This window comes from Asterias rubens, chromosome 2 (assembly GCF_902459465.1).
Source record: "Asterias rubens chromosome 2, eAstRub1.3, whole genome shotgun sequence".
Classification (NCBI taxonomy): domain Eukaryota; kingdom Metazoa; phylum Echinodermata; class Asteroidea; order Forcipulatida; family Asteriidae; genus Asterias; species Asterias rubens.
The window spans coordinates 16,780,132-16,807,962 of record NC_047063.1 but is presented as its reverse complement, the minus strand read 5'-3'; the positions used below and the strand labels follow the sequence as shown (position 1 = coordinate 16,807,962).

The 27,831-nt window shown below is 38.8% G+C and overlaps 2 protein-coding genes across 2 annotated transcripts in view; both read right to left on the bottom strand.

The window, feature by feature from the left end:
* Window positions 1–5,708, bottom strand: part of LOC117306324 (ATP-binding cassette sub-family C member 9-like) — a 30,041-nt gene extending 24,333 nt beyond the window's left edge. The window contains exons 1-4 of the mRNA XM_033790930.1: window positions 5,442–5,708; window positions 2,007–2,653; window positions 989–1,231; window positions 20–208 (exon numbers count right to left, since the gene is read on the bottom strand). Coding sequence (XP_033646821.1) covers window positions 20–208; window positions 989–1,231; window positions 2,007–2,606 — 1,032 coding nt within the window. The 5' untranslated portion in view covers window positions 2,607–2,653; window positions 5,442–5,708. The remainder of the gene's footprint in view (window positions 1–19; window positions 209–988; window positions 1,232–2,006; window positions 2,654–5,441) is intronic.
* Window positions 5,709–6,597: 889 nt separating this feature from the next.
* LOC117305194 (cytochrome P450 2J6-like) lies at window positions 6,598–26,625 on the bottom strand. The gene is made up of 12 exons (XM_033790012.1): window positions 26,435–26,625; window positions 25,435–25,767; window positions 24,088–24,476; window positions 23,366–23,608; window positions 22,380–22,569; window positions 22,142–22,279; window positions 16,895–17,301; window positions 10,848–11,075; window positions 9,657–9,846; window positions 8,955–9,092; window positions 8,002–8,474; window positions 6,598–7,651 (listed from the first exon to the last, which is right to left on the bottom strand). Exons 2-11 carry the CDS (start codon window positions 25,754–25,756, stop codon window positions 8,293–8,295), a joined length of 2,427 nt encoding a protein of 808 aa, XP_033645903.1. The 5' UTR covers window positions 25,757–25,767; window positions 26,435–26,625; the 3' UTR covers window positions 6,598–7,651; window positions 8,002–8,292.
* Between the last annotated feature and the right edge of the window lie 1,206 nt (window positions 26,626–27,831).

Here is a 27,831-nt window from a genome sequence, read left to right as displayed (position 1 = left end):
TGAGTTAAGTGTAAGGTACCTTTCCACCATCTGACGGGTATACGATGGTGATGACATAGGAAGTCAGACCGCCAACACACAATGGTCCAATTAGGCCAAGCATATCTGCAATAATCTTCAACACCAGTGACGTCATCAACCGAAAACCATAGACTTTAATATACACCTGAGTCAGTGATGGAGACTTTCCCTTCTTGCGTGCTTTTGCCTTCAGAAAAAAATCACAATCCATATAAATTAGTATTTTAAAGCACTTTATTAGTTCTCGGAGACCAAAATTAGTTTATAAAGTTAAGGTATAGAGTCATACTTTGGTATGACCCCGGTTTTTATTTTTTACAGTATAAGTGTCTCTGAATGCTTCTTGTTTTAAACGTGGTGATGGTTAGTGGGCATTCTGTGAACTATTTTCGTCTAGAATGGCCCATTGATAACATAATAAAATGAAATAAAAGTACAATGTTAATTTCAATCTAAAACTTTACTTCAAATATACCGTGCATCTAAAAACCGCAAATCTTTACCGTACACTTTTGAAATGGTTGACGAATACAAAATAACTGATTCTGGGGGGGGGGGGGGAGGGGAAGGTTCAGACGTATGGGTAGCTAATGGATTCAACTTTCATATGACATAAAAAGTCAGAGAATAATTCATGCTTGGTGAGCACTGGTACTAAAGAACAAGTCGCCGACATCTTTGAGTGAATTTTGTAAGCTCCACAGGACGTACCTCTCACAAATTGGAAGGCTAATTACTGCGCAACCTAATTTTCATATATTATTATTCCCTTTACAAAAGTGAGCAGTGCTCACCTAAGCGTGAACTATTTTCGGTGTCATATGAACATTGAATCCATAAGCTATCATACATATAAACCCTTTCCCAAGAATCATAAACTTGTTATTCAGCAGCCATTTCAAAAGCGTATAGATTTTTTTAGACACCTTGTACCCTGTTACCAACGCAATTGAGGATTTTCACATACCGTTTCTAACTCGAAGGCTTCCTTGAATTTCTTATGGTTGTGTCGAGCTGAGTGTCTGTTAGGAATGTCTCCCAGATCGTCTTGATCAATGGCTTTGTTGTAACCGATGGTAAAGAGCCAGTTGACCCACCAGTAAGTCAGGTAAGATGCTAGATTGACATTGTAGTTCATGAACTTCATCTTCGGATTCGATAAGTCGGCAGGAAGTTTTCTACTGTTGTAGCTTCCGCAACATTGAACAAACTATGCAAAAACGAGAGAGGGAAACACACATAATTTCGTCTGCTCAGATCAAAGGTCATTATTGCAAATAATATGGGTTTCATCACGGAGCAATAAACTTGCTCCATGGTTTCATGAAGTTGTTTTGCTTATTTTGCAGTTCCTTGTAAACAAGGTTTATTGACCATTAGTCGCCTCAAAGCATATGTTTGGCAAAAAAATAATTAATTGTCAGAAGAAACGATCATTTGTTAAGTTTTTCAAATGAATATGCAATTTTATTTATTTAGTTACACCTTTCGATCATTATATGAACTTGCCATCATTGACCATAAAGTTTAGAGCGAGCGATTTATGGTTTGTCCATAATACAATTTTAAAAGAATTAAAGCTTCGACTTGTGAAAATAATTGACAGCTAAGATTAAAACTTTGGTAAGATATTTCGATGGTAATTTACAGTAGTGTTGCGTGTCGGTGGCGTGACGCATTCGCGTTTGTGCGTCTGTACTGCACTGTGCATACTGAGCATAACTTTATGGCTTGGGCAACTTATGTACGCATGCGTGAATTCAAGCATGAGGGCGCTTTCAACTGCGAACTTCATTGCATCACACTTGCAGTTTGATCTTGTGTTGACTGCCTATATTTTTATTGTATCAATGTCCAATGTAAGTATAAAGTATTTATAATAAAATAAAAAAAAAGATACGAAGTTCATTTTACTTGGTTTGCATCACGTACATTTGGTTCACACACGCCCTCACTCTGCTCAAAAATACTAAGATGCTACTTACCCTAGCCAAGATGACGTAGACCTCAATCAAGAAAAGAAGACCAAAACATACGAGCAGTGCCACTGTCAGGTCGAATCGTAACACGTTGAAATCTATTTGGTTTTGGTAGACGAGGTTTGACATGCGTAAAGCCTCTCCACCTGCAGCCGTAGCCCAGTAGCCTAGCAACAAGAAAGACATGAATGGCGCCTGCCATAACTCCATATGATGATAGTAGATAAGAGAGAAGACGCAAGCCAAGAAGGCACCAGCACCGTGCATGTAGAGATGAGGCTGGGTGGGTTGCTGCCATGCTTTATACGTCTCATCAGTAAGGACGCCCTCACCGATAGATGCACCAAGTAAGAGAAGAGTCAGGATACTGACGATCCATCTCAGACTGTGACCTGGAAAGGTCAAGATATACTTCGTCTTGATCTTCCTGTAGCTGGAGCAACATCCGAAGACGAAGAGAAGGAGCGAAGATAGAGCAATGAAGCCCGCATGAGGAAGCAAAGATACCCCGTTTATAAAGCAGGTATTATTAACCCACTCGTCTAATGGAGTATTAAGGTAAGATGTGTTCCTGCCACAGAACCACTCCCATTCCTCGGTCACCATGGTTACTTATATAACGTTATTTATACATGAACTGAATTTCTCTGGTGCTGCAACAAAAAGAAACAAAACACTAATGAAAATTGGCGAATGAAATCGATCGCAAACATAAATACAATGAGTACAATAAAAACACTACAACAACATCCCCAACAAACGACAAACATCAACCATTACAACGACGTCAACGACAACTGAAACTGCTCTTATGACGAGAATGCTTATATATTATACAGAAATGTTGAGGATAAAGCATCATTGTGTTATTTTAATCTGAAAGCTTACATGGTTATGAAATTCACACACTTCAAAAAAGTTGGTGTTGAAATTATTCTCTTGATATAATGTGACCACACCGCTACGGTGCTAATTTCACCAACGATATGAAAATGGGGATAAATAATACCATATTGTTTTTTTTTTTTTTTTTTTTTTTTTTTTTTTTTGGGGGGGGCGGTTAATTACCTTCCGATTCATTGTCGAGAAAACAGTAACATAAAAATCTAAAAATAAGAGCTAATGTTGGGTATTTATAAATACAACCTACTTACATGTTGAAGATTGTGCATGCTTTTTCACTATTATCTCCGGACTCGCAGATGAGATTGAGCCTATTTTACAGATCACATAATTTTTTTTTCTGCGACCAAGTTGTCAACTTTACCATATACTTTACCGTATGGCAGTATGTCAATAAAGAATAATATTAAATAGTACAGAAGTTTATGTCAATAAATAAGAACTTATATCTATCTGTCATAGAAAATGTCTTGAACACGCACCCAAATAAACTAACTACAAAACAACTAACAAAGGTCAGACAGTAATCACTGGTCATTGAAACTGGCCATAGATATGAGCTCATTGGCAAACTGAGTTATCTATGACTGTTTGTTAGTTTTAGATTGGGAGGGATGGGATGCATTTATTAATTTTTTTAAAATCATGAATCATTAACATATTGAGATGGCCAAAAAGGCCCTTTGGACCCTTCCATAAGAACAAAACAAAATCGAAAAAGTCGTGTGGACAAACACTTGGTATGGATGTGGATGATTTTGCACAATTTTTTGTAAGGTCTAGAAAGGGAGCGATGAGATGCAATTCTGTCAAAAGAAATTGCAATGAATCCTTAACATATTGAGATGCCCCCCGCAAATGACCTTTGCACCCTTGCATAGGTAATAGAAACAAATCGAAAATTTAGTGTAGACAAGAAGTTGGTAAGGACATGACTTCGCTTAAACGTTTTGTTAAATTCCGAAGTTTTTTTTGACCAGAGGAAAACTTTGGTTAAAGGCAAATTCTCAAAGGTTATGACTAAGTTTCTATGCTAACAATAATTATTTTGATTAATAATTACCAATAGTGTCCAGTGCTTTTAAAGCAGCATTATTTATACACACATACCGTTCCCATAAAATATAACACTACTTCAGTAACCACTCGCACCAACGACCCCAGTGTGCATGAGAAGTGTGAATGAAACAACCTATACATTGTATAGTATGTTTTTACTTCTGAATGTAGGAAAATATTTCGTAACAAAGCTGTTTTCATAACGAAACGATAGGTTTTTTTTTAAGGTAGGCCTATTCGGGAATTGTTTAGATATGTTGAGACATACACCAATGAATAGAACAATATTATTTTTGTATCGATGAATACTTTTTGTTGTCCAATGTTTTTGGTTTATAGAGACGAAGTGAACTCTTCTGTACTTAATTTATGTGTCACCGTAGAAAATCTTTCTTGAACAGATTTTGAACCTGAACGTTTTCGGAGATCAACCAGTTGAGCTATCTAGTCCCATTCATTTAGAATGCTTTTCGAAAATTATATATCAAGCAATGCAGTCAACAGAGAAGAAACATCTTGTACAAAGAAATCGATGAGACTAAACATAAAAACAAATCCAGAAGAACCCGGAAACAAGGCATACACGAACAAAAAGACAAAACACTGCGAATCACTGAAACAGAGATGCAGAAATTCTACTGCACCCGCTCAATGGAGAAAAACAGACAAAAAAGAAAGACAAGACAAATAATGTGGCAATGCAAAGGGCAAGGCAAACAAAAAACTTGCCAATCAAAATCTAAGCTTCTTAAAAGGACACAAACTTTGACGGCAGTACAGTTAAAACTAAAGGGATTTTTTTTTTTGGGGGGGGGGGGGGTGAACAAAGAATTGACTAAAGAGTGGGATTCGAATCAACTGAGTATTTTGTCAGTTTTGTTTTCCCGGACATGCTAGTCAGAAGCCGTTCAACCTGTAACTGCGATGTAGCCGGGAAGCAAACCCAAATTGATGATGCAACCTGGAAAGTGACAGTAGGCCTACATGGATCACTTTAAGAGCATGTGACTTTTCAATTTCAGTAAACGTATAACAAAACACTGTTTTGTAAAAGGCACTGGACACGTAATTGCCAAAGACCGGTATATTCTCATTTTGGGAATCCTAACATACGCATAACATAACAAACCTTTGAACATTTGGGGCTCAATTGGTCATCGAACTTGCAAGAGAATAAACACCCTTGTTGCACATATTGTTTGGCTGTCTGATGCAAAAAAAGAGCCCAGCCGAAGTATTTTACTATTTGAGTGAAAAGTTACCTCTTTCTCAACAACTACGTTACTTCAGATGGGAGCCGTTTCTCATAATGTTTTTTGTTATCGACAGCTCTCCATTACTCGATACCAAGACGTTTTTATACTAATTGTGCCGAGTAATTAATTACCAATATTGCCAAGTGCCTTTAATTAGTCTACAATAGCTACATGTATTGGGTCGAAACGTTTACAATACGAAATAAACCAAACACTTCATTACCTGTGTTGCCGAAAATCAGAGACGGTCGACGTCCACGGTGTCCTCAAAGTGCACTGATGAAGAAGTACCCATCACCACACTTGGCATGATGTGATTATTTTTAGGCGTGACATGGCAAGAGTGATGCAACGTACAGTGATAACACTATTGACGTAACATCTTTACAGTATGGATATTAGTTTGTTTAGCAGCTGATACCAAGCTAGCTATCATTGCCTCGCCATGGCAACATTACTTTGAGATCAAGTGAAGGGCAAGCTTGGTACCTTATTGGCAACTCGCTGGAAGTGGGAACCTCATTGACCCGGAGTTTTCTCCAGTCAATGAGTGCATTTATAATTATAATAATTGTAATTGGTCTGGTTCCTTCTTTGGCAAATCGCCGAGAAGTGGGAACCTTTGCGGATTGGAAATTTACCGTTCGCAAAGTGAGGAATTGGGAACCTTTGCGAATTGGCTGCAAAGTTTATTTATAATTGGAACTGGTATACTTCTTTATGAGTGGATATCACTGGATGGAATTAAATAAAGGGAAATCCCTTATATTATTATGAATTGGCGTTTTACCACGGAATTCAGAGTACGGAATAGATTAACTCTTGGCAGAGTTCACTACAACAACAAATTTTTGTGTCTGTGTATATTTATCAGGTGGTAATCGGTTATTACCAGTGGTATGTTGTAACTTGGATATAATTATTACCATTGGTTTCAATGTTATGTTATTTCCCTTGTTACAGTACAGACCTTGGTGGCTTCGGCTTCAGCTACGGTTGTGACTGTGGCTTAGAGTAATTGTATACTATGGACACCCTTTCCTCGCAGGCTTGATCACGTGACGATCAAGCCACAACTGTAGCCACTAGCCACCAATTGCAATCAGACGTCATAAACCTAATTTACAACGGCAATTATTGTTGCGCCGAAATTCCACTCAACAAGATTGTGATTTGGCGCGGTGCTAAAACAAGCCTAAAAGTTTAGACCAATTTACGCCGAAAACTTCAGATTAAGAATTAACACGCTTTTGGGCGACAAGGCCTTCGCAATAGCTCTGGACCCAGGTGCTGGAACTCGCTACCTTTAACACCCCTACGATTCTGTGCCTCTATTATTTGGTATTTATAGTGGGAGAACAAATTAAATGAAGCTATTGTTATAATTTGGTTTTGTTTTAATAACCAAGCACGTTCAACTGAATCCAAACTTCCGAACACACATAGAAATGCACAACAAATTTCATCAAGCCCATCCTGCTGTAGGTACGTGGTCACTGCTTGTGAAACGTTATTGACAATGCATCGCACATTCCAACGAGCAGGTGACAAAGCCTGCTTAAACTCGCTACCTTGCAAATGCGTTTATCTTTTCAAACGTCAACTCAAGTCTAGATTATTTTTTAAAGTTTCGGTATACGATGTACCTCTATGGACTTTACTACCGGTCATCGCATTGCAACCATTTGAACAAAATGCGCTTTTTTTACAAATGCTTGTATTATTGTCATAATTAACTCCTGAAACCACACCCCCACACAAAAAATTATTAATTATACCATAATCATTGCTTTCTCTTTAAGATGAGGCTTAAATCCGTTAGGTGCATGTACACTGATTGGTACTGCTCATAAATTAAATATACAGCTAGACAGATTGGTTAACCCCGGTGTTTCGGGTTCAAAAATTAAGAAACCTTCTTTAAGGTTAAAGTTGAAACCAACGGTTCTTTTCAGAACAACCCCAACTTATTTAGAGATACTTATTACACGTGTGGTCAGGCTACATTTAGGGCTCGGGCTACATTATGGGGCCGCACACACGTGCTACCGCAAAACTTTCCAGAATCTTCTTTACATGTTTCATTTAGGCGTATACAATTTGCTACAGTGATTATGTTCACTTATAAACTATCTTAAGTTTCACTGCAAGACTGTTATTGTCTCTCTGCATAATGGGCGCATTGTTCATTATTTTTTTTGTAATTTTTGTAATTTTAGACTCGCAAGCCGAAGTGAATTTCACTGTACAGTATATGTATTTATATGTGTGACAATAAACAATTGAATTGAATTGAAGAAGTTTACCTGTGATTTGTCTTTCACAGAACTTGGGTGATAGTCGAGTATGCAGCGCTAACACACATCGGTGTGAGAAGGTTAAAACCGTAATAAATAATCATTATCCCCGATGCAAATTAACACCTATTAACACCTATTAACACTTTATAGTAATAATAATACTATATTCATAATGACAAAGTTGTCAGGATAATTACCCTGGTACCCACCAACACCATTGTTTAGTACAACCCATTACAAAGAAATCGTTAACACAAGTATCCATTGAATAATATAATCGGAAACAGATCAATATCTCTACTTTGGAATTCATTTCTAATGTTCAAATTGACAATGACACTTGAATAGAACATCAGCTCAACAGAAGACATATAGTGCATTGTCACGCATTTCCTTATAAGTATTTCTCTGAAGGCTTCGCGAGCTAAGAACGCCTTGTGGCACAGAGTTCATATTGGTCATTTATGGTAATAAATTTAACACCTATTAACACTTTATAGTAATAATAATACTATACTCATAATGACAAAGTTGTCAGGATAATTACCCTGGTACCCACCAACACCATTGTTTAGTACAGCCCATTACAAAGAAATCGTTAACACAAGTATCCATTGAATAATATAATCGGAAACAGATCAATATCTCTACTTTGGAATTCATTTCTCATGTTCAAATTGACAATGACACTTGAATAGAACATCAGCTCAACAGAAGACATATAGTGCATTGTCACGCATTTCCTTATAAGTATTTCTCTGAAGGCTTCGCGAGCTAAGAACGCCTTGTGGCACAGAGATCATATGGACCAGGGCTTAGTATAATTCCCTTGCTTCCCTCTGGTTTGGGGATCGGTTTACCATCTGGGACTGTCCAATTGAACTGCTGGAGCATGTTGGCTAACAGTAAGAACAGTTCGGATTTGGCAAGATTCTCCCCCAAACAGACACGGCGACCTGATGAAGATTAACAAACAAATTAAAGTAACTTTGAAAAGAATATGAAGATGAAGAAGAAGACAAATACCAGCCGGAAATGTAAAACAAAATACAAAATGAAAGGTATTGGAACCACTTTTGCTTAATGACATATAATGTATATGTACTCAATAAAATGTACAAACACTGAGTAATTATAAACACGGGAAGGGTCGGGTATTCACTTTCGCTCGTGAGAAAGATGAAACATTATCCCGAGAGAGGGCGCTACACATAACCACAAGCAGAGACATTTCGCAAATACTGGGGCGTAATCATAGAGCTTGGAATTAGGTGCATTGTGGTCTAGCTGGTGATCAAATTTGATCCATATCTATCTCACAATGCACCTCATTCAACAGTCTGCGCTTGCGAATGGTATTTGCGAAAAGGTCTAGGGGCAACTTGATTATTGCTTAAAAGAAAAAGGGATTATTAAAACACCTGGTATTTTATTACCTGTTCCAAATGGGATGAACGATTCATGCTGAACGACACTCTTGCCATCAGCAGAGAGGAACCGGTCTGGGTTGTATTTCTCTGGATCTGTCCACAGAGCAGGGTCATGATGTACTGCCCAGATATTGACTAAAACGCCTAAACCAAATAAAATGCAGTCTTATTGAGACATGTTAAAATTGCAGCACACAGTACGTACAGCTCGCAGAATGATTTGTATTCTGCGATATTCCCCTTTTCTGATAAATTTGAGTGCTTATGCAAGTGGGGAAAATATCAGTATGTAACCTCTCATTAAAGTGATGTAAAGTGCCACTGTGTTCAAAACCGTCAAGATGACGTCACATTTGAAATGGTCCGCATATTTGGAAAACTAATGTCCAGTTCATTCCCTCAATTATTTCATGTTACCCAATGACTGCCGCCTTCAAATTCAAATTAATCTTGTATTTCAGCCCGCCCCACCATCTATCTAGTCATCCTAGTCTGATCTAGTCTGGTTCAGTTTTCTTATTTGTTTGTCCAGTTTTAATTTGTCTTTTTGCCTTGTACCAATTATATGTGTGTTCTTTTTAATATTTTATTTTAATTTTTTTTAAATAAAATAAATGTTAACCATTCTTCAATTGGCACTTATGCTGTTTGAAATTGTATTGAATAAAATAAAATAAAATAAAATAAAATAAAATGGGCACATCTTACGTGTTTCTTTGGGGATCTTGTATACACCCAGTGTGGTGTCATTCTTCGTCTGATGAGGAACAGCTAAAGGCACCACTGGACGCATGCGTAGTGTCTCCATGATGGCAGCGTTCGTGTACGGCATGTTAGGACTGTCGGCCATTGATGGCTGGCGGCTCCCTCCTATGACGTCATCAATCTCAGACTGAACCTAAATAATTTAGGAATAAAAGTGATTGTTTCGGAATAAGTAGATGAATTGTGAAGAGGAGTAATCGGAAAGCGCAGTCAACTTTGTTTGTCTATCAACTTTTGTTTTTCTAAGCTATAGGCTAGGATTAGAGAATAGTAAGTAAATCATAAATTGATTGATAATCGTGTGGACTTATTTGCCAGGGGCAATGCAGCAATTGATAGTACAAATCTTTTCAGAACTGAATCCAGTCGAACGAGCATGGTTTGGATAACTCTACACCCCAAAACATAGAGTCAAACCAGTCATATTTGAAACGACTCATGCACGAGTCGTTTCTCAGATTTCTGAAAGTTGGTGTCCGTGTGCGAGTGTTGCGGCCAGAGATGCGGCTGGTACCCCTCTCACCTTGCTAGACGTGGATGGATTCGAAATTATGGTGAACACTTCTCAGACTTCTGAAAATTCGTGTCCGGGCACTTCGCTAGACGTGGATGGATTATAAATTCTTGCGAACAATTATTTCCCAGTCAGACACTGTATTCATCTAAAACTTTTACCTGTGACTTTTAAAGCATCTTCCTGTATACGTTTGTCTACAAGTTAGCATTTGGCAAAACAAGGTTATGACCCTACCGTTAGAGAGACACGTTGCCTCGGATCGGGCGAGTTGGTCGATGAAAAGCGTTTGAATACGTTTGTTATGAAATTATTATGCCTCGAAATTGCACGGTTTTCCGTATAAGTCGTGAACCAACATGGCACTCTAATCTGTGGAGACACATTTTTGACTTCATAAAATGGCAGACCGTGTTAGTTTGCAAAGTTAAAGGGCAACCACGCAATTTCGAAGCAGATTTGTATGGTAAATTATTATCATCTACCTTTAAAACATCTTTCTATAACCATGTATTTCATAACGGTTTCAGGCGCTTTTTTGATAGAGCAACTCGCCCGATCCAAGGCAACGTGTCCCTTTTTTCACCCCCCCCCCGTGAATGAGATTCAAACTGTCTTACCATCTTCTGTACATCGCTGTTGATGGCCATGTACAACAGCAACCAACTCATTGTGTTAGAAGTGGTGTCTGTACCTGCTATAAATAAATCCAAGATACTGCGACCAAGAGCTCTGTCACTGAAGGCATTCTTCCCATGTGGGCCAATGTCTTTCAAATTGTCAGCCTCGGTGAAGTACATATCAGTAATGTCCCGGATGTCATTTTTATCGTAAGATTGACGATGTTCCTGCGTAGAGAGAAAAAACCCCAGACTTTTAAACAAATTTCACCAATTACATGTCGACTCTATGGTGGCCCTGAAGGGACACAGCCAGTCGTGAATGTTTTTCGCGACGTCGTGAATATTTTTGCGACGTCGTGAATATTTTTGCGACGTCGTGAATTTATTTACGACAAGTCGCGAATATTTTTGCGACGTCGTGAATTTTTTCACGACAAGTCGCGAATACTTTTGCGACGTCGTGAATATTTTTGCGACGTCGTGAATTTATTCACGACAAGTCGCGAATTTTGTCCTGACTAGTCGCCAATATTTTCACGATGTCGTGAATATTTCTGCGACTAGTCACGAATATTTTCACGACTCGTCGCGAATACTTTCACGACTAGTCGCGAATATTTCCACGACGTCGTGAATAATTCTGCAACTAGTCGCAAATATTTTTTGCGTAACTTAAAGGGTTCTATCGTTCTGTGCATGATGGGATAGCATGCTACACGCGGCGCTGTATACACGTGTATGATCGATCTTTGGTGCCACATCACTTTAGTAAATTACCGTGGATCGGCTGATGGGCAGGGCTAGGGGAACGTTGACCAACTTAGAAGAACCTTTTGGCATTGAAAGACATGGTGTATTTACCAAGAAGTCTCTTGTTTCTGTTGGTAAGTAGTTTCTATTTGAATTAAAATGTTAAGTTCTAATCTAACGTTAGGACTCGGGAGTAACGCAGCTTTTCCTACCTCCATGCTCTATGCATGGAGGATTCGTGGACGTACACATGTAGACAAACCATGCATGCTATGATTCTATGGTACAGTCCAGCTAGTTAGTACACATAACAAAGATATGATCAGGAGTAACGTGAGGCCATGTTGTTTTTAATAAAAATGGTTTGTATTTCAAAGTTACGGCCTGAGGTGTGTGTTTTGCTCAGACGGTAGAGTTTGTGAGAGTTAATGATTTTTTGATTTTTTACATTATTTTATTAATTATTATTCGAGATGAAATTGGGCTTTCTTTTTTTCTTTTCTTTTTCTGCTTTTATCAATATTTGGGAGACTGTGCCTTAACCATGGCCTAGTGCCACCATGTTAACGTTATTGCTGATTCACAAATTGAACATTGAACAAATTGAACATTGTTAGTTAGCAAACAATGAAAAAGTTGTCCTAACCTAACTTTACATTTTGCCATACAACCTGTCTATGAATATGATGGCATTGTTAATTTTTTTAACACTAAGAATAGAATTTCAGAAATTATTGTAGCACCAAATGGAGTCGTCAACTGTATATTAAAAACCTTCGTTTATTTTGTTTGTTTTTATGTAGGTTTTATGTATTGTGTGCCTTTGTCCACCATGTCCACATCTTGTAGAAGCTGTCTTGCCAGACTACACTCCTGCTCTTGATGGGTTAAGGCCAATGGAAACAGATGGAAGTATCCTTGCAGATAGAATAGGTTATCACTTGTACATCCCTGTTTGAAAGATACCTATTAAATAAATGCATACCTAGGCCTAATATAGCGCTCAAGTCCATCACACAGTTACACTCAGGGCGCTTGAATACTTATTATCCATGGTCATTGTTCACTATTCCTGATACTTTTTGAACTCCCTGAGGACTACACAAACCTGACTGTCCATTAGGCACTCAGGGGTTAATATCTCAGCCATTGCAGTTCCCATTTATACACTTTGGTGAAGAGGAGCAAATTATGGTAAAGTGTCTTGCTTGAGGACACAAGCATAATGTCACTGCCAAAAACTGTGCTAGTTTTTCATTTGTGTGTTTTATATCATAAATGAAAATAACAATCAGGAAAAAAATTGGGAATTCTTTTTTTAATATGAAAATCATCGCACATATTCATAAAAACCTCACATCAGAAACCTATCGCCAAAAACAGCATACGTGTCTTCTGTTGCAAATATCAATCAAGGGAGTCATGCCACTAATCAGCAATGACGTGGACTTAAATAGAATAGCTTTCAATCATACATGGTAGTTGTACATTTTTAAAACTTTATGTGGCAGATGATACTTTTTCCTTATTTCTCACACCATCAACTTTTTAGGTCTACCACTGATATGGTTCAAAATTAAAGTGACAAAAAGTGACCAGAATAAATGAAACTTTAAACTCTTCAAGACAGTGGAAATGGACGTTTGGACAGTGTTATTGTTTGTATTGTACACTTCTACTTTCTCTAAGAATTGTAGCCTACAACCGCAGGACGCCACGCACAGGCATATTAATTAGAAGCACTTGCGATACCTTTAGGTGTTTTCAAAGCCCAACAGCCGACAGAACGCTTGCGTCACAGTTCACTCTGCAATTAACATTTATCTCTTCGTCGCCAATTTACGTGTCATCAGTCAAAAATGGCCTCAAGAGCATGAAGACACACACACACACACCCACACACACGGCCTTTAGTCAATTCAGAAGATGGTTAATGAGCTCTCCTGCAGCAAAAGAAGTAGGATGTGGTGGGTCGAGTCCACAAAACAACAGTACAGATCACATCTTTGGAGTGAACACAGAACTGGGAGAATAACTGCTTCCAATATGAGTGCTGTCACGAAGCATGTTGATGCACAAGTAATTATCTGAAAGATAAAGCAGACAAAAACTAAGGGAATAAATGAGTGGTTACAAGTTCTTAAAAAGGCGTTTAAAACAGGCAGGGTCGTGGTCGTTCAGCCCTTGTTTCCTCTTTCACGTATCTTATTTGATGACCTGACATGTGTTGCATTTTAATGACTGAGACAGTTTTCGGATGCATTGTGTGGTGTGTGCGTAGTTAGTCTTGGTGCAAGATGTTTCTTGTTTTGCTTTCACACCCAGCGCAGCCAAGTTGGGCCAACATATCCGAAAACAACCGGTTATAAACAGCTCCAGCTGGTCTTTATCACTCGTTAACTTTAAACACCCCCACCCCACGTGAAGCGCTCTCCACCACAACAGGAATGCAGTAGCGAAACTGATTGAGGTATTTATGAATGATCTTTTGCCTTGGAAATCATTACCAAACACTCTGCCCTGAAAGTCAGTCATGACTAATATGACTATGAGCTAATTAATGAGCAGTATCATTATCAGAATATTGATATTATATTCTGAATATAATATCAGTATCTGTCATCTCCAAAACAAGTTGAGGAATATAGAATTGAATAGGCCTATGTTTCTTTCTTAGTTTCTACCACCAATCACACATACAATAAACATCTAGCCTATACAATACTCAAATTGTAGCCTACAGCTTGTTGGGCTTGACATGCTTGATGATTTAATCATGACCCGGTCATGATTAAATCATCAACAAGCTTTATTGATATTTTATTAAACTATTTTGTGTTCATTCAAAGTCAAAAAAACATGCATCATAGACCTAGGCCTACCTACGTATGTACGTACTTCTTCCGTTGAGTCGCAAAGCACACTGGTCCGATGGCATTATTGTCGTAGTTTTTTATATTAATAATACACATCTGACATGGCTAAATAAAGCATGGAGGTACACCCATTCGTGGGTGAAACTGTCTTCCGCCACAGAAGCATGACCGTCCACCACAAACAATGTCAATGTTTACAAACTTATTGTTTACAAAAAAACTTTGTAGAACACGTTACGTGACGACCGATAACTAGCTGGAGGTGCAAAATATTTCCCACAATCCTTTGCGGGACGTCGGATTTTTGGTATCTGCAATACGGTCTATGCTGCTGCAGCCAGCCGTCACCGCCCTCTATCGCCCGTTTGGTAATACGCACTCTCAAGCTACTGAAAATATATTCGCGACAAGTCGCGAACTTTTTCACGACTAGTCGCAAATTTATTCACGACGTCGTGAAAATATTCGCGACTTGTCGTGAAAAAGTTTGCGACTTGTCGCGAATAAATTCACGACGTCGCAAAAATATTCGCGACGTCGCAAAAAATATTCACGACTGGCTGTGTCCCTTCAGGGCCACCATACGACTCCCGTTATTACGAGCTCGCATGTTACGAGGTTCCGGTTGATACGAGGTTTTTTGCCGGTCCCGAACGGCCCCATGCGTGTTTCAATGCATTAAAATACTGATTATACGAGCACGGTAGTAGCGAGAACACGGTTATAACGAGGTAATTTGGGAGACCCATTACGAGCAAAACACTGTTTAAAACCCTTCTATAACGAGAACAATTCAAAAACCTACTAAGGAAATACCTGTACAGCTGGTAAAGTCGATATTTGTGGCTTTTAAGACAAACAATAGAGGTGTTAAGTGGACGCTACCGCTAGCAACACTAATCCGAAATCGGGAGTCACGAGTCAGCAAGCAAGGTTGTTAATTCCAAACTCCGGACAATGGTGGGATTAGGAGGTTTGCATGGTTCAAACATTGGAGAAATCTTAAGAAAAGATACTGATCCACTGAGTTTATAAGCGCGTTATAAATTTTCAGAAGGAAAAAAACACCCGCAACTTACAATCAAAACTAGTTGCGTGATCAATATTATTGAATGCAAAAGCAAGATTTTACCTGGTATCCCACATTGGCAATGAACCATCTAACATGACACAGTGTTTACCAATGAAAATCAAGATTCTATTTTTTGTTGCTGCGACGAGTGTATTGCACATGCACAGAATAGCACGATCTTCCCTGGTATCTCGCGTTAGCAATGAACCTTCTATTATTACACTAGTGGTTACCAATGAAAACACAGCTTTTATTTTATTGACTGAAAATTTCCACAGCGTGTGCAATATGCATTGCAGCAGTAAGATTTCCCCGGTATCTCGCAGCAGCAATGAACCATCCAGCGTTAAACAGGTGGTTACCAATGAAAACCAAGACTATTTATTTCATTGGCAATAAACTGCCGGCGACTAAAGTTTTGTAAGAGAAACTTCCCAAAACATGAACGCAAGTTAAAATCTTACACTTTTTATCAATCATCTAAAATGTAAATTGATTTTAAAATTGAATTTAAAACTAAACCAACTTAGTTAAAACAGTTTTATAATCCCCGCGTTGTGCTTGTTTGTGCAGTACATCGCACATACTACTCTATGCACACTAGTCAATTGCAGCTCTGCCATGCATCGATGTACACACGCGCGGCCATTATGTCATGTATTCGAAGTACACGTGTTGTGTGCATGCACAATGATGACGTATGTATCTATATTTAGCGCGCTGCGTTTAAGACGAGATTCGGATAATACGAGGAAAATGGGCCAGTCCGGCGGACCTCGTTATAACGGGAGCCGACTGTATTTCAAACAACGGTTGATAAATGTAACCGTCCCAGGCACAATCTGAAGGGGGATTGTCATTTTAATGTTGATAATTTCTAGCAAAACATGCCACGTTTCATTAAAGACACTGGACACTATTGGTAATTGTCAAAGACCGGTATTCTCACTTGGTGTATCTCAACATATGCACACAAGAACAAACCTGTGAAATTTTGAGCTCAATTGGTCGTCGAAGTTGCGAGATAATAATGGAAGAAAAAACACCCTTTTCACACGAAGTTGTGTGCTTTCAGATGCTTGATTTCGAGACCTCAAAATTTAATTCAGAGGTCGCGAAGTCAAATTTAAATGTTTAAAAGGAAAATTACTTAATTCTCGTAAACTAAGTTACTTCAGAGGGAGCCGTTTCCCACACTCAACCTCTCCCCATTACTCGTTACCAAGTAAGGTTTTATGCTAATAATTATATTTACCAATAGTGTCCACTGCCTTTTACCAATGGAGCCAAAGCGTTAACCAATAAAGTGGATTTAAACATAATGCATGGATGGACATAATCCTTACCTGCACAAGTCCGAAAAGGAAATCCTTCAGAAACTGATTTGTTTCTCTCACCCGGGCATAAAATGGCGTGCGAATAATCCAACTGAACATATTGACAACATTTCCTGGACCATTGGAAGATAACTGTTCTTTGGTCATTGCATTGAACTCAGTAAACTTCGGATCTGAATAGTCAAACCTGTACCCGAAACAAATTTTACAAATGATGTTTGAGGAGGCATTGTTGACGAGTCGGGCTGGGTCGAATGGTTGTCCATCTTGGTCTAAGAAACCGTCGAGGAGGTACCGTGATTCCTCGTTGATAGTATGCTCGATGCTTTTCTTGCCCATACCACATTTTTTCAGAGCCCCGAGAGCAAAGCGACGACGCGCCTTCCATATGTCGCCGTTTTCAAATATAAAACTACCTGTATAGGGAGAAAATCACTCAAAAGAATCAAAATGTACCATTATGGTACAATCGTCGGGAGGGGGTGGGGTGTATTGCGAAAAAAATGGTCTGAGACTAGGGTATCAATGCTTACGGGCATGTTTTAAGTCCGAAACCAGGGCCTAATTTCACAGAGCTGCTTAAAAGGTAGCCGAGCACAACACAATTATGGTAATATCAGAATAAGGTTACCAGCCAAAGTACCTCCAACTTGTACAAGTTAAGACTGGTAAATCCTGTTCAATTCTGCTAGGCAAATAATTGTAAAGCAATATTTTCTGCTTAAGCAGCTCTATGAAATTGGGCCAGTTCCAAGGACAGGGGACCAGCCTAACTTGATGTGAGCATGGATTAATTGTTCACAAACACAACGCACGCACTGATCACTAATAACCATATTCATATGGGGCGCCGTCTGTCAATTAATTGTTTGGCACTTTTAAGGTATGTTTTTACCATGGTTTATAGCAATTAGATGTAAACCATATATAAAGTGTTGCCAAATCCTTTTTATGGTTTACATATCAGTAGTATTTGTTGTATGTAAGTTTATGGTTTACAAACCATGAACCTACAATAAACATTTATAAATCATGGTTCATAAACCATGGAAATTTACTCATCTTTAAAACATGGTTTATAAACCATAACAATTAAATGTTATTTAGCTTCTGAAACATCATAGTGACCAAAGGTTAAAGCAGAGCAGGAGAGTGCTATTATAGAGAAGATGAGAGCTGAATACGAGCATAGCTATTTAATTAAACTTAAAAGTCTTAATAATAGTATACACAACATTCTATTGAAATACATTTAATTGTTTGAACAATTACTTCCTCTGATTTTATGAACAACCTTAAAGCCATTATACACTTTTGGTAAACAGTATTGTCCAAGTCCCACACTTCGTGTATCACAACTTATATATAAAACAACAAACCTGTGAAAATTTAGGCTCAATCGGTCATCGGAGTCGGGAGAAAATAACTGGAAAACCCACTCTTGTTTCCGCGCGTTTCGCCGTGTCATGACATGTGTTAAAAATAAATCCGTAATTCTCGCTAACGAGAACTTATATTGTTTTACTGTTTGAGCCTAAATTTTCACAGGTTTGTTATTTTAAATATAAGTTGTGATACACGAAGTGTGGGCCTTGGACAATGTTAACTACCGAAAGTGTCCAATGGCTTTAATGTATCTCATATAATGCATAAAATAACAAACATGTGAAAATTTGAACTCAATTGGTCGTCGGAGTTGGTAGAAAATGATGAAAGAAAAAACACCCTTGTTGGACGAATTTGTGTGCTTTCAGATAGGAATAAAAGAGCTCTTTTAAGTTTTTTAAAGGTTAACAGGAAATTTACTAGCAATTCACGCACGCCATTTCTACCAGCAATTTGTTTTTGACACATTATTGTACACATTAACATTCATGTCTCCCTTTTGTCCACATTCAACGTGTAAAAACTAACAATTGCTGGTAGAAATCACGTGCGTGAATTTTTCCAAGTTCAAAACTGGTGCCAAATCGTCTGCACCAAAATGGGACATCATGCAAATACTTAATTTTCACTTGAGTTTTTGTCAACGCAATCAGTTAAACCAGAAACCATTTCGCCCCTATCAACTTGTCCACTTAATGGCTCAAACAAAGTAACATGTTAACATCATGAAATTTTGAAATTTTGAAATTTTAAAACATCCCTTTCCTTGACTTAATGGGATCATTGGATGATGAATGCACAAACCGGTACGACTGCTGAATGGCCACGGTAAATTAAAGACACTGGACACTATTGATAAGTGTTCATAGACCAGTCTTCTCACTTGGTGTATCTCAACATATGCATAAAATAACAAACCTGTGAAAATTTGAGCTCGATTGGTCGTCGGAGTTGCGAGATAACTATGAGAGAAAAACAAAACCATTGTCACACGAAGTTGTGTGCTTTTAGATGGTTGATTTCGAGACCTCAAATTCTAAACTTGAGGTCTCGAAATCAAATTCGTGGAAAAATTACTTCTTTCTCGAAAACTACGTCACATCAGAGGGAGCCGTTTCTCACAATGTTTTATACTATCAACCTCTCCCCATTACTTGTTACCAAGAAAGGTTATATGATAATAATTATTTTGAGTAATTACCAATAGTGTCCACTGCCTTTAACAACCAAAGGGATCTATGGTAAAAAAAAAAAAGTGGCCTGACGTTTCACCCTATTTAGTTGTAGGCCACGGGAAAAACTCTGCTCGTGTAGAAACACCAGACCGTTCTATTCATGTCACTCATAGTTGACCTTTATAATCCCTGATAACATTGCATTACATAATACCCTACCACTGACTGATAACCTATATTTGTTAACGTTTGCTGGCATTGGACATTTTTAACAAATGATGTCGTCCTTGTTTGAATAAGTTTATTATTTCTACGTTCCATCTGTTGATATCACTTAGACACCCTAGTATGACATGTACATACAATGATTGGCCCACACATGTGGTTTCTACTGTTTCGTCATTGTTTGAGATAATGTATACCAAGCAGCTGCTTTGTTAGCAAATGATTTCCTCTATTTGAAAAAAAAAACAAACACGTGTTACTACTTTCTATATTTTTGTTAAGTGGAGGTGCACCTGTTGTACTATATTTTTACTCATTGTAACACGCACGTCATGTAAGTCATTGCTTGGACCTGCAGAAAGTATATGTAATGGTATTACACTAGGAACAATAAATCTAACAGCAATACAGGACTAGATATAAGCGTTTAATGTTGATCCCACCCGGTCGGCAAACATACCGTATGAGGAGTTTGCCCTCTTCATGAACCAGGGCCCAATTTCATTTGTTTAAATATACACAGCAATGCAAAAAGGCAACACACAAATTATCCCGACTTATCCATGACCACTTATGAACGCCTGGTGGCGCACAGTTCGTAAGGTCTGGAGCTGAGTATAAAACCAGCTGATCCATCCTCTGACGGGATTGGTTTACCCTCTGGAAAGGTAACGGTGAATTGTTGCAAGACATTGACCAAGAAAAGAAAGAGCTCTGACTTGGCGAGATTTTCACCCAAACAGGCACGGCGCCCTGTAAATAGTTACAAAATACAATGTTTATCAATGTAAGAAAATTAAACTCAAATTATTGTGGTGTGGGTTCTTTAATTCTAACACTGCTGATGAGACATATATAAACGAGTGCCGTTTGAGCTTTGCTGCAGAATACATGTTGGAGTTGAAAGTAAGGCCGTGTCCGAAACGGCGACTTCGGCTACAGCTACGGCTAGATCGCGCGCGTCTGCCTATTCTTCAACACTGGTAGACGCGCTGATCTAGACGTAGCTGTAGCCGAAGTCGTCGTTTCGGACACGGCCTCACCTTCCTATGCAGTCTGCGCTCTACTATGCTGGTTCCCTGTCTTTCCCACAAGGGCCAATTTTCATAGAGCTGCTAAGCACACAAATTTGCTTAGCATGAAATTTCTTCCTTGATAAAAACAGGATTACCGGCAAAATTTGCTTGTTACTGGTATTCAGCTGTTGGTTGCTTATCCTGAAAATCACGTGGAAGTTTGGTTGGTAATCCTGTTTTTATCAAGTATAACACTCATGCTACGCAAATTTGTGTGCTTAGCAGCTATATGAAATTGGGCAAAGGTGTTGGCTTTGTTTACACATGTACGATTTAATTGTGAGTCTCCAGAACCATGAAGACCTCGTGGGATGATGCGAGAAAGGTGACTATATGGACGTAGGCTCAATGGCAGATCCATGCATAATTCACGAGCCTCGAAGTGTGACGTCAGATGTTCAGGTTAGCGCTCGGCAGCTAGCGCTAGCCTGAACATCTGCCGTCATACTCCAGAGGCTCGTTTGAAACTAAAGTGATTTGTTCGACTGACTTTCCAAATTGAAAGGATAACATGACGTGCACCCAACACAGCCGAAAGCATGTTAGCTTTCTATTTACTCAAGTTACAAAATTCATTTGAGTAAACACAATTGAAAACTGATAACAACTTTGTACTCAATAATTATACAAACAAATTTGCAGAATAAGTTATAAATGTGACCGAACACCGATTTACCAGGTATACAAATTAGTTTTAAACGTTACTTAATTAATAACCGGTGTTGCATGCAATTATGTCCTCTTTGCAATACTATCCGGTGGACATTATTGCATATGCAATAATGTCCACCGGACGGTTTTGCATAGGTAATCGTGTCCGCCCGGACGCTGCTGCATAATGCAAATGTGTCCGCCCGGACACATTTGCTTATGCAGTTGTGTCCGCCCCCGTGCAAAACCGTCCTTGCAGTAAATTAAACGCTCTTGGTCGACGGAACACGTTCGCCATTTTTTTAAGTGCGTGTCTATATCTATGTCATATACATGTCCAGCGTACACGATTGCATATGCAAAAGTGTCCGGAGCGGACATTATTGCATGGCGGACACAATTGCATCTGACACCGGCATCGTCACAAAATAATAGGCTTTCAGGAAATAGTTTAAGTCAGAGAAAAGACTCAAGAGTGTAGATTCGTGACTACAATGTATTCGCCTTCGGCTCGTAAATGCTATCCACGAATCTACACTTTCCCATCAATTCTCCTTAACGTATCAAATAAAAAACACGGGTATACTGAAAAGCAAAAACCTGTCTTTGTCATAGCCAGTCTATATCGCTCGGAACTCGGAAGTAGAGGGCGCCCCAACTAAAAACAAAAACGCACGATAACATAGTAAGCTTGCGGCCATCTCACATTATTTTCTCGTTAAAGAAACGAAATTGTCTCCTACCTGTTCCAAATGGAATGAGTGATTTGTGTTGAATGACACTCTTGCCATCAGCAGAGAGGAACCGGGCTGGGTTGTATTTCTCTGGCTCTGTCCACGTCGCAGGATCATGGTGTACTGCCCAGATGTTGACGAGTATGCCTGTTGTCATAACATATAATATCCCGTGTTTAGCCCCAAATTAAAAGTAATAAACCATGATTTGTTTACGAAGGATGAAGCAGCTAATCCAGTGACTTACATGTCTTTTTCGGAATGGTATACCCGTCCAGTGTCGTGTCGTCCCTCGTTTTGTGTGGAACCGCTAAAGGAGCCACGGGACGAATGCGTTGAGTCTCCAAGATAACGGCATTGGTGTACGGCATGTTTGGACTGTCCGCCATTAGGGGCTGACGACTCCCTCCAGTGACGTCATCAATCTCAGACTGAACCTTTTGGGTATAGCGGTATACCGTGTATGTCAGATCAGTTATACATACTACGTAGGGGTAAACAGAGTAATACATTTCCATGGTTTCTTAAAGCCAGTATACGCTTTCGGTAAACAGTATTGTCCAAGTCCCACACTTCGTGTATCACAACTTATATATAAAACAACAAACCTGTGAAAACTTAGGCTCAATCGGTCATCGGAGTCGGGGGAAAATAACGGGAAAACCCACTCTTGTTTCCGCGCGTTTCGCCGTGTCATGACAAGTGTTTAAAATAAATCTGTAATTCTCGTTATATTGTTTTACAGTTTTCTCAAAAAGTAAAGCATTTCATGGACTAATATTTCAAGAGAAGTCTTTCACCATTACCTTCTGTAAACCCTGTAAATTATTTGTAAATCTGTGAACTTTTTTTTTCTGTTTTACCGAAAGGATCCAATGGCTTTAAGGTAGTTGTAGCACCTGAAGAATAACTAAATAGTTTTTTGTTTCTTTCATAGGGTGTTATTTGTTATTAACATTATTATAAAGCGCTGCACTCCACAAGTCCTGGGTCAGAATTGATCCCGCAACTAGTCACAATGACAGATTTTGGTTAGATTGACCCATTTAAAAAAATGAATAATTTTTACTAAAGTTAAATCACGATGCGTCTTGAAGATAGGGTGTAGAGCCATAAAACATGAGATCATGACATTGATACGCGCAGAAGCAATCTTCACAGAAAAGGTGAAACAGATAAATAAACAAACAATCAATCAACACGCAGTCCGTAATAAACTTAAAATGACGGTACCTTCTTTTGCATATCAGGATTGAGAGCCATGTACATCAAAGTCCAAAGCAGAGTGTTAGTGGTTGTATCGGTACCAGCGATGAATAAATCCACAATACTTCGACAAAGTGCACCGTCGTTGAAGATATCCGTGAAGTTTCGACCGTCGTCATGTTTTTCCTTGCTTTCTGACTGCCTGACCTCGGCAATTCCCATGTCAATAATATCCCGGATGTCATTTTCATCGTACGATTTATGATGGTCCTAAATGTTTTAGATCAATATCACAAATTTCGGTAAAATAAATATGGCAAGGTTGCTATTAAATGAAATTGTAAAATAGTGGATTTTGTTGATTTTGTAGTAAGTCTTCTACTAGCCAATTTCATCAAAAGACGGACAGTGTTCTAAACACACAATTTCAATGGCTGTTTTTTTTTTTTTTTTTTTTACTATACTAATGAAATATCTGTCCGTTTATATGCATTTTCATAACGATTTTTTTTTAAAGCCCCAATCCAAAAGGTATGGACGAGACTCGATGTGAGAAATTACATTCCCGAATGACTTTATGGGGCGCTCTCAATATCCCAAGATGTGAGTGGTCGGTGGTCGTAAGAACTAGTTATCCTGATGTATGTTTTGCTTGATTTTGCCTGATAGTATGTTAGCAAGAGTCTTGGGATACAAACATCCAATAAATGAATGACTTATTGGCTAATTACCTGAATAATTCAACGGACGAAGTCAAAGATATTTTGGGCGTTTCCTATTGACCGATTCATTAATGGTGTGTGCAAAACCCATTCGAAGATATTAAAAGCTGACGTAGGACCATTTTGAGACAACTGCTCTCTGAGACGACCGATAAGTTCAGCGAACTTGGGGTCCGAGTAGTCGAACCTATACCCAAAGCAAACTTTACAAATGATGTTGGAGACGGCATTGTTGACGAGGTGGGCTGGGTCGAATGGTTTTCCTTTTCGGTCTGCGAAACCGTCGAGGAGGTACCGTGATTCCTCGTTGATGGAATGCTCGATGCTTTTCTTTCCCATACCAAAGCTTCTCAGAGCCCCGAGACCAAACCGACGACGCTCCTTCCAGATGGGACCGTCTTCAAAAAGGAAACTGCCTATTATAGAGAAGAAGTAAAGCCACAATGTTTTACTTGTACCGTGAACTTGTACATAATATCTGCAGGAATCATTACCAAATAGTTCAGTTATAAATAATATTCGGCCTACCTAAAAAAAGGGCCTATATACGTCATTCCTCAAAGTGCCTCAATCTTAAATAAGGGAATCAATGTGTGGGGAAGAGGTTTTCAACTAGTGGTTTATACCCAACGAGACCTGGTTCTTGGTAATTTTACCGAGACGAAAAAATACCTTTTCGGTCAAAAAACATCAATACTTTTTGGTCAAAAAGTATAATAAATGCAAAAATTATAATTGTTCAATGATTTCTTTCGACACAACACCCCTCCAGCTATTGAATGGCAAAGCCCTCGGGTAAAAAACTCCTTATAAGGAGATTGCTGTGCGCGTCGCGCGTATCGCGTGATGTGGCACAAAATACTGTTCCAGCCGTTGCTCTCGACCAATAGGTATGAAGAAAATGTCCCGCTCACAACCAGTTATAAACACTGGTCATTATCAATGTTTAAACACCCCCACGTGACGCGCTCTCCACCAATAGGAATAGCGAAACCATCTGAGGTATTTATGAATGAGATTTTCGAACTGCTGACCTACATGCAGATAATGTGTTACACTTACGAGTATAGTTTTTGTGAATTGGTCGGTTACTTTCCCCATGAGCTATGATAGCCGTGTGTGCCCAACACCATTAGTTGAGTTCAAGTGTCATATTGACCACGTTATGGGGAAACTATGTGCCCTAATAATATCGAAATTGGACCATCCAGTAACCAACATTTTTGTCAAATCATTTTGCCCAACTTGTGGTGCAATGATTGATTTTAACCAACTGCCAAACAAATTTGCTTTTCAGAAAAATGCCTTTACCAACACAATTTGTTTACCAACAAGTTTGCAGTGTAGTTAATTGGTTTTCTAAAGAAGAATTACCTTTCACTCCCATCAGCTTTGTCAAGTGTGGAACAAATCTGTCAGAAAATACATCAGCTTGCTCATGCAATGCCTTCTTGATGCTGCGTAAATCATTTAGAACAATGAAGAGCTTACGGCCAAGTCGAACGCTTATCACATCTCCGTACTGCTTGGACCATTCGGTGAAAGCAATATGAGTTTGTCCTTTCTGGACGTTGAATGCACAGCCTACGACTGGCCAACCAGTCGGTCCTGGTGGAAGATTCACAGGCTGCTGAATCCAGTACAGTCCAATGAAGAACACAACGAGGAAGAGAACAGCCGTTTGCCAACCAACCATTTGGAGCAAGTCTACAATTTGGTTCAACATGATTAGTTAGTTTTTGTTTTTACCAATTTCAATGCTCCGGATTTTACACGTTATAGTCGATGAGACTTAGCATGTAGTGTTTTGCCCTACCTATTTGAAAGCATTTGATCAATACCAGCTTCGGGCTTAGGTTTATTGTTTTTATTAATTTTTTTTTTTCACAGGACTCGGGAAAGTACTGAGTATACAGTGCTAACACACATCGGTGTATGGGTAAAAAAAAAAAAAAAAAATTAATATTCTTTATCCCCGATGCAAATTTAACATCTATTTTATTGTTTTTATTTATATACCCCTCGACCGTTACCAGTAGCCTACCCTCAACTTGGTGACTCTGACCTTAGCCAAAGTTCACTTTGACAAATTGTTGATTGCCCACATTATTATCTGCTGACATTTTACCTAATTATTTTGTTTAGGGTTTTTAATGTATTAGGTCGTGGATTGTTGTTGTTGTTGTTGTTGTTTTTTTTTTTGTTTTTTTTTTTTGGGGGGGGGGCAAATATAACGCTGATGCGTATTAGCAGAATGCAGTGATAAATCAGCAAGGCACACTCATAAACGTCAACACTCACCCTAATAGATTTGCACGTGGTTGTACCCGCAAGTCTACGATTTAATTATAGATTCTTCTTATAAAATACATACCTGATTCATACAGCCTGTATGAGTGTGTCAGTCATCAGTGTCTGTCAGCCTGTAACTTTGGATCTTCCACCATGTTATGGTTTTTCAGCCGCCCAAGGGATCATATTAACCAATTTGAAAATAACACATACAGGCACACACACAGTGTTCAGAATTACATTAGACCATGGAGGAAGGAAGAGAAGGAGCTCGTGAATTTGCGCGTGCGCACTTGGTTCTTCGCCAAACTATGGCGTCGTATGTCGTATGGATATAATAGAGGAAAAACTGCTTTTTTGAGACACGATAACATTTGTGGACGCTACTGTACACCTTAACGATTAACACAATTGAATACCAACCACCCTCGTGTGCCTATGCCCAAATTTTGATCCACCGCTAGTGACTGGAAAGTCACAAAAAATGTAAAAATAAGCCATGATGTTTCAGTGAAACACCACAAACGGTATATGAAAACGTGTATATTCACAGTTCTTGTCTCCAATGATTCAACTTTACACGAAGGCAACGGTGCAGAGCGGCAGTACCGCACGTTCTGTACAAAGAGATCTAATCCTGCTCGTTAATCGGCCGTATAGCTGGAGGTCTCCTATCTTTTTCCACTGGTCAGACAGGGGCATTGTCAGGGTATTCTTTTGTTACTCTGCGGTTTTGCGGGTCGTTCGAGCTCCTTCTCTTCCTTCCTCCATGATTAGACCTAGTACAAATACCAATGGTTGCCGAATATCCCACTTGAGCATTGGACCATATAAACTATTTCAAGTGAATAGCTGAGGCACAAGTATCTTCTGCTTTATACTGCGAAACGGGTTCATGCAATTACGTATTGAAACATTCCAACTTAAACTGTGTGAGATTCAGTACGCAGTATTCATGGAATTTAATACAAGGTATAATACATCAAAGAAATAAGTTTCAAACATCTTTTTGTTTTGCGGTTGCTGTGAAAACCAGCCTTTTTATAAGGGGAATACAAAAGTCGAGCAGGTAAATTTATCAAATCTGTACGGTGCGTCTCGTCATTTATTATTCAGATAATTATTTTTTTCTATATTTTTATAATATTTTTCCCCGCTTCTTTCTGGATCCTTCCCTTAATCCCTTTCCCCTCTCTTTTTCTATTAATGGATATGTATTTGTTTGCACTTGTTTTATGCCTCTGAAGAAGGTCCAGTTTGGATCGAAAGCTAAGGCCATCTACCCTATTCATTATTTAGATTAAAAAGGGATATACTTATTGTTAAAAGTATAAAAACTGTCATCTCAGATGTGTAAAACCAGACCCCCACCAATGATAAAAATATAAGTAGGCCTATATGTTTATTAAAAGGACATTGAATTCAAACACTATAAAAATCACACAACAGAAAACATTAAAACACCAACAATCGGGAACC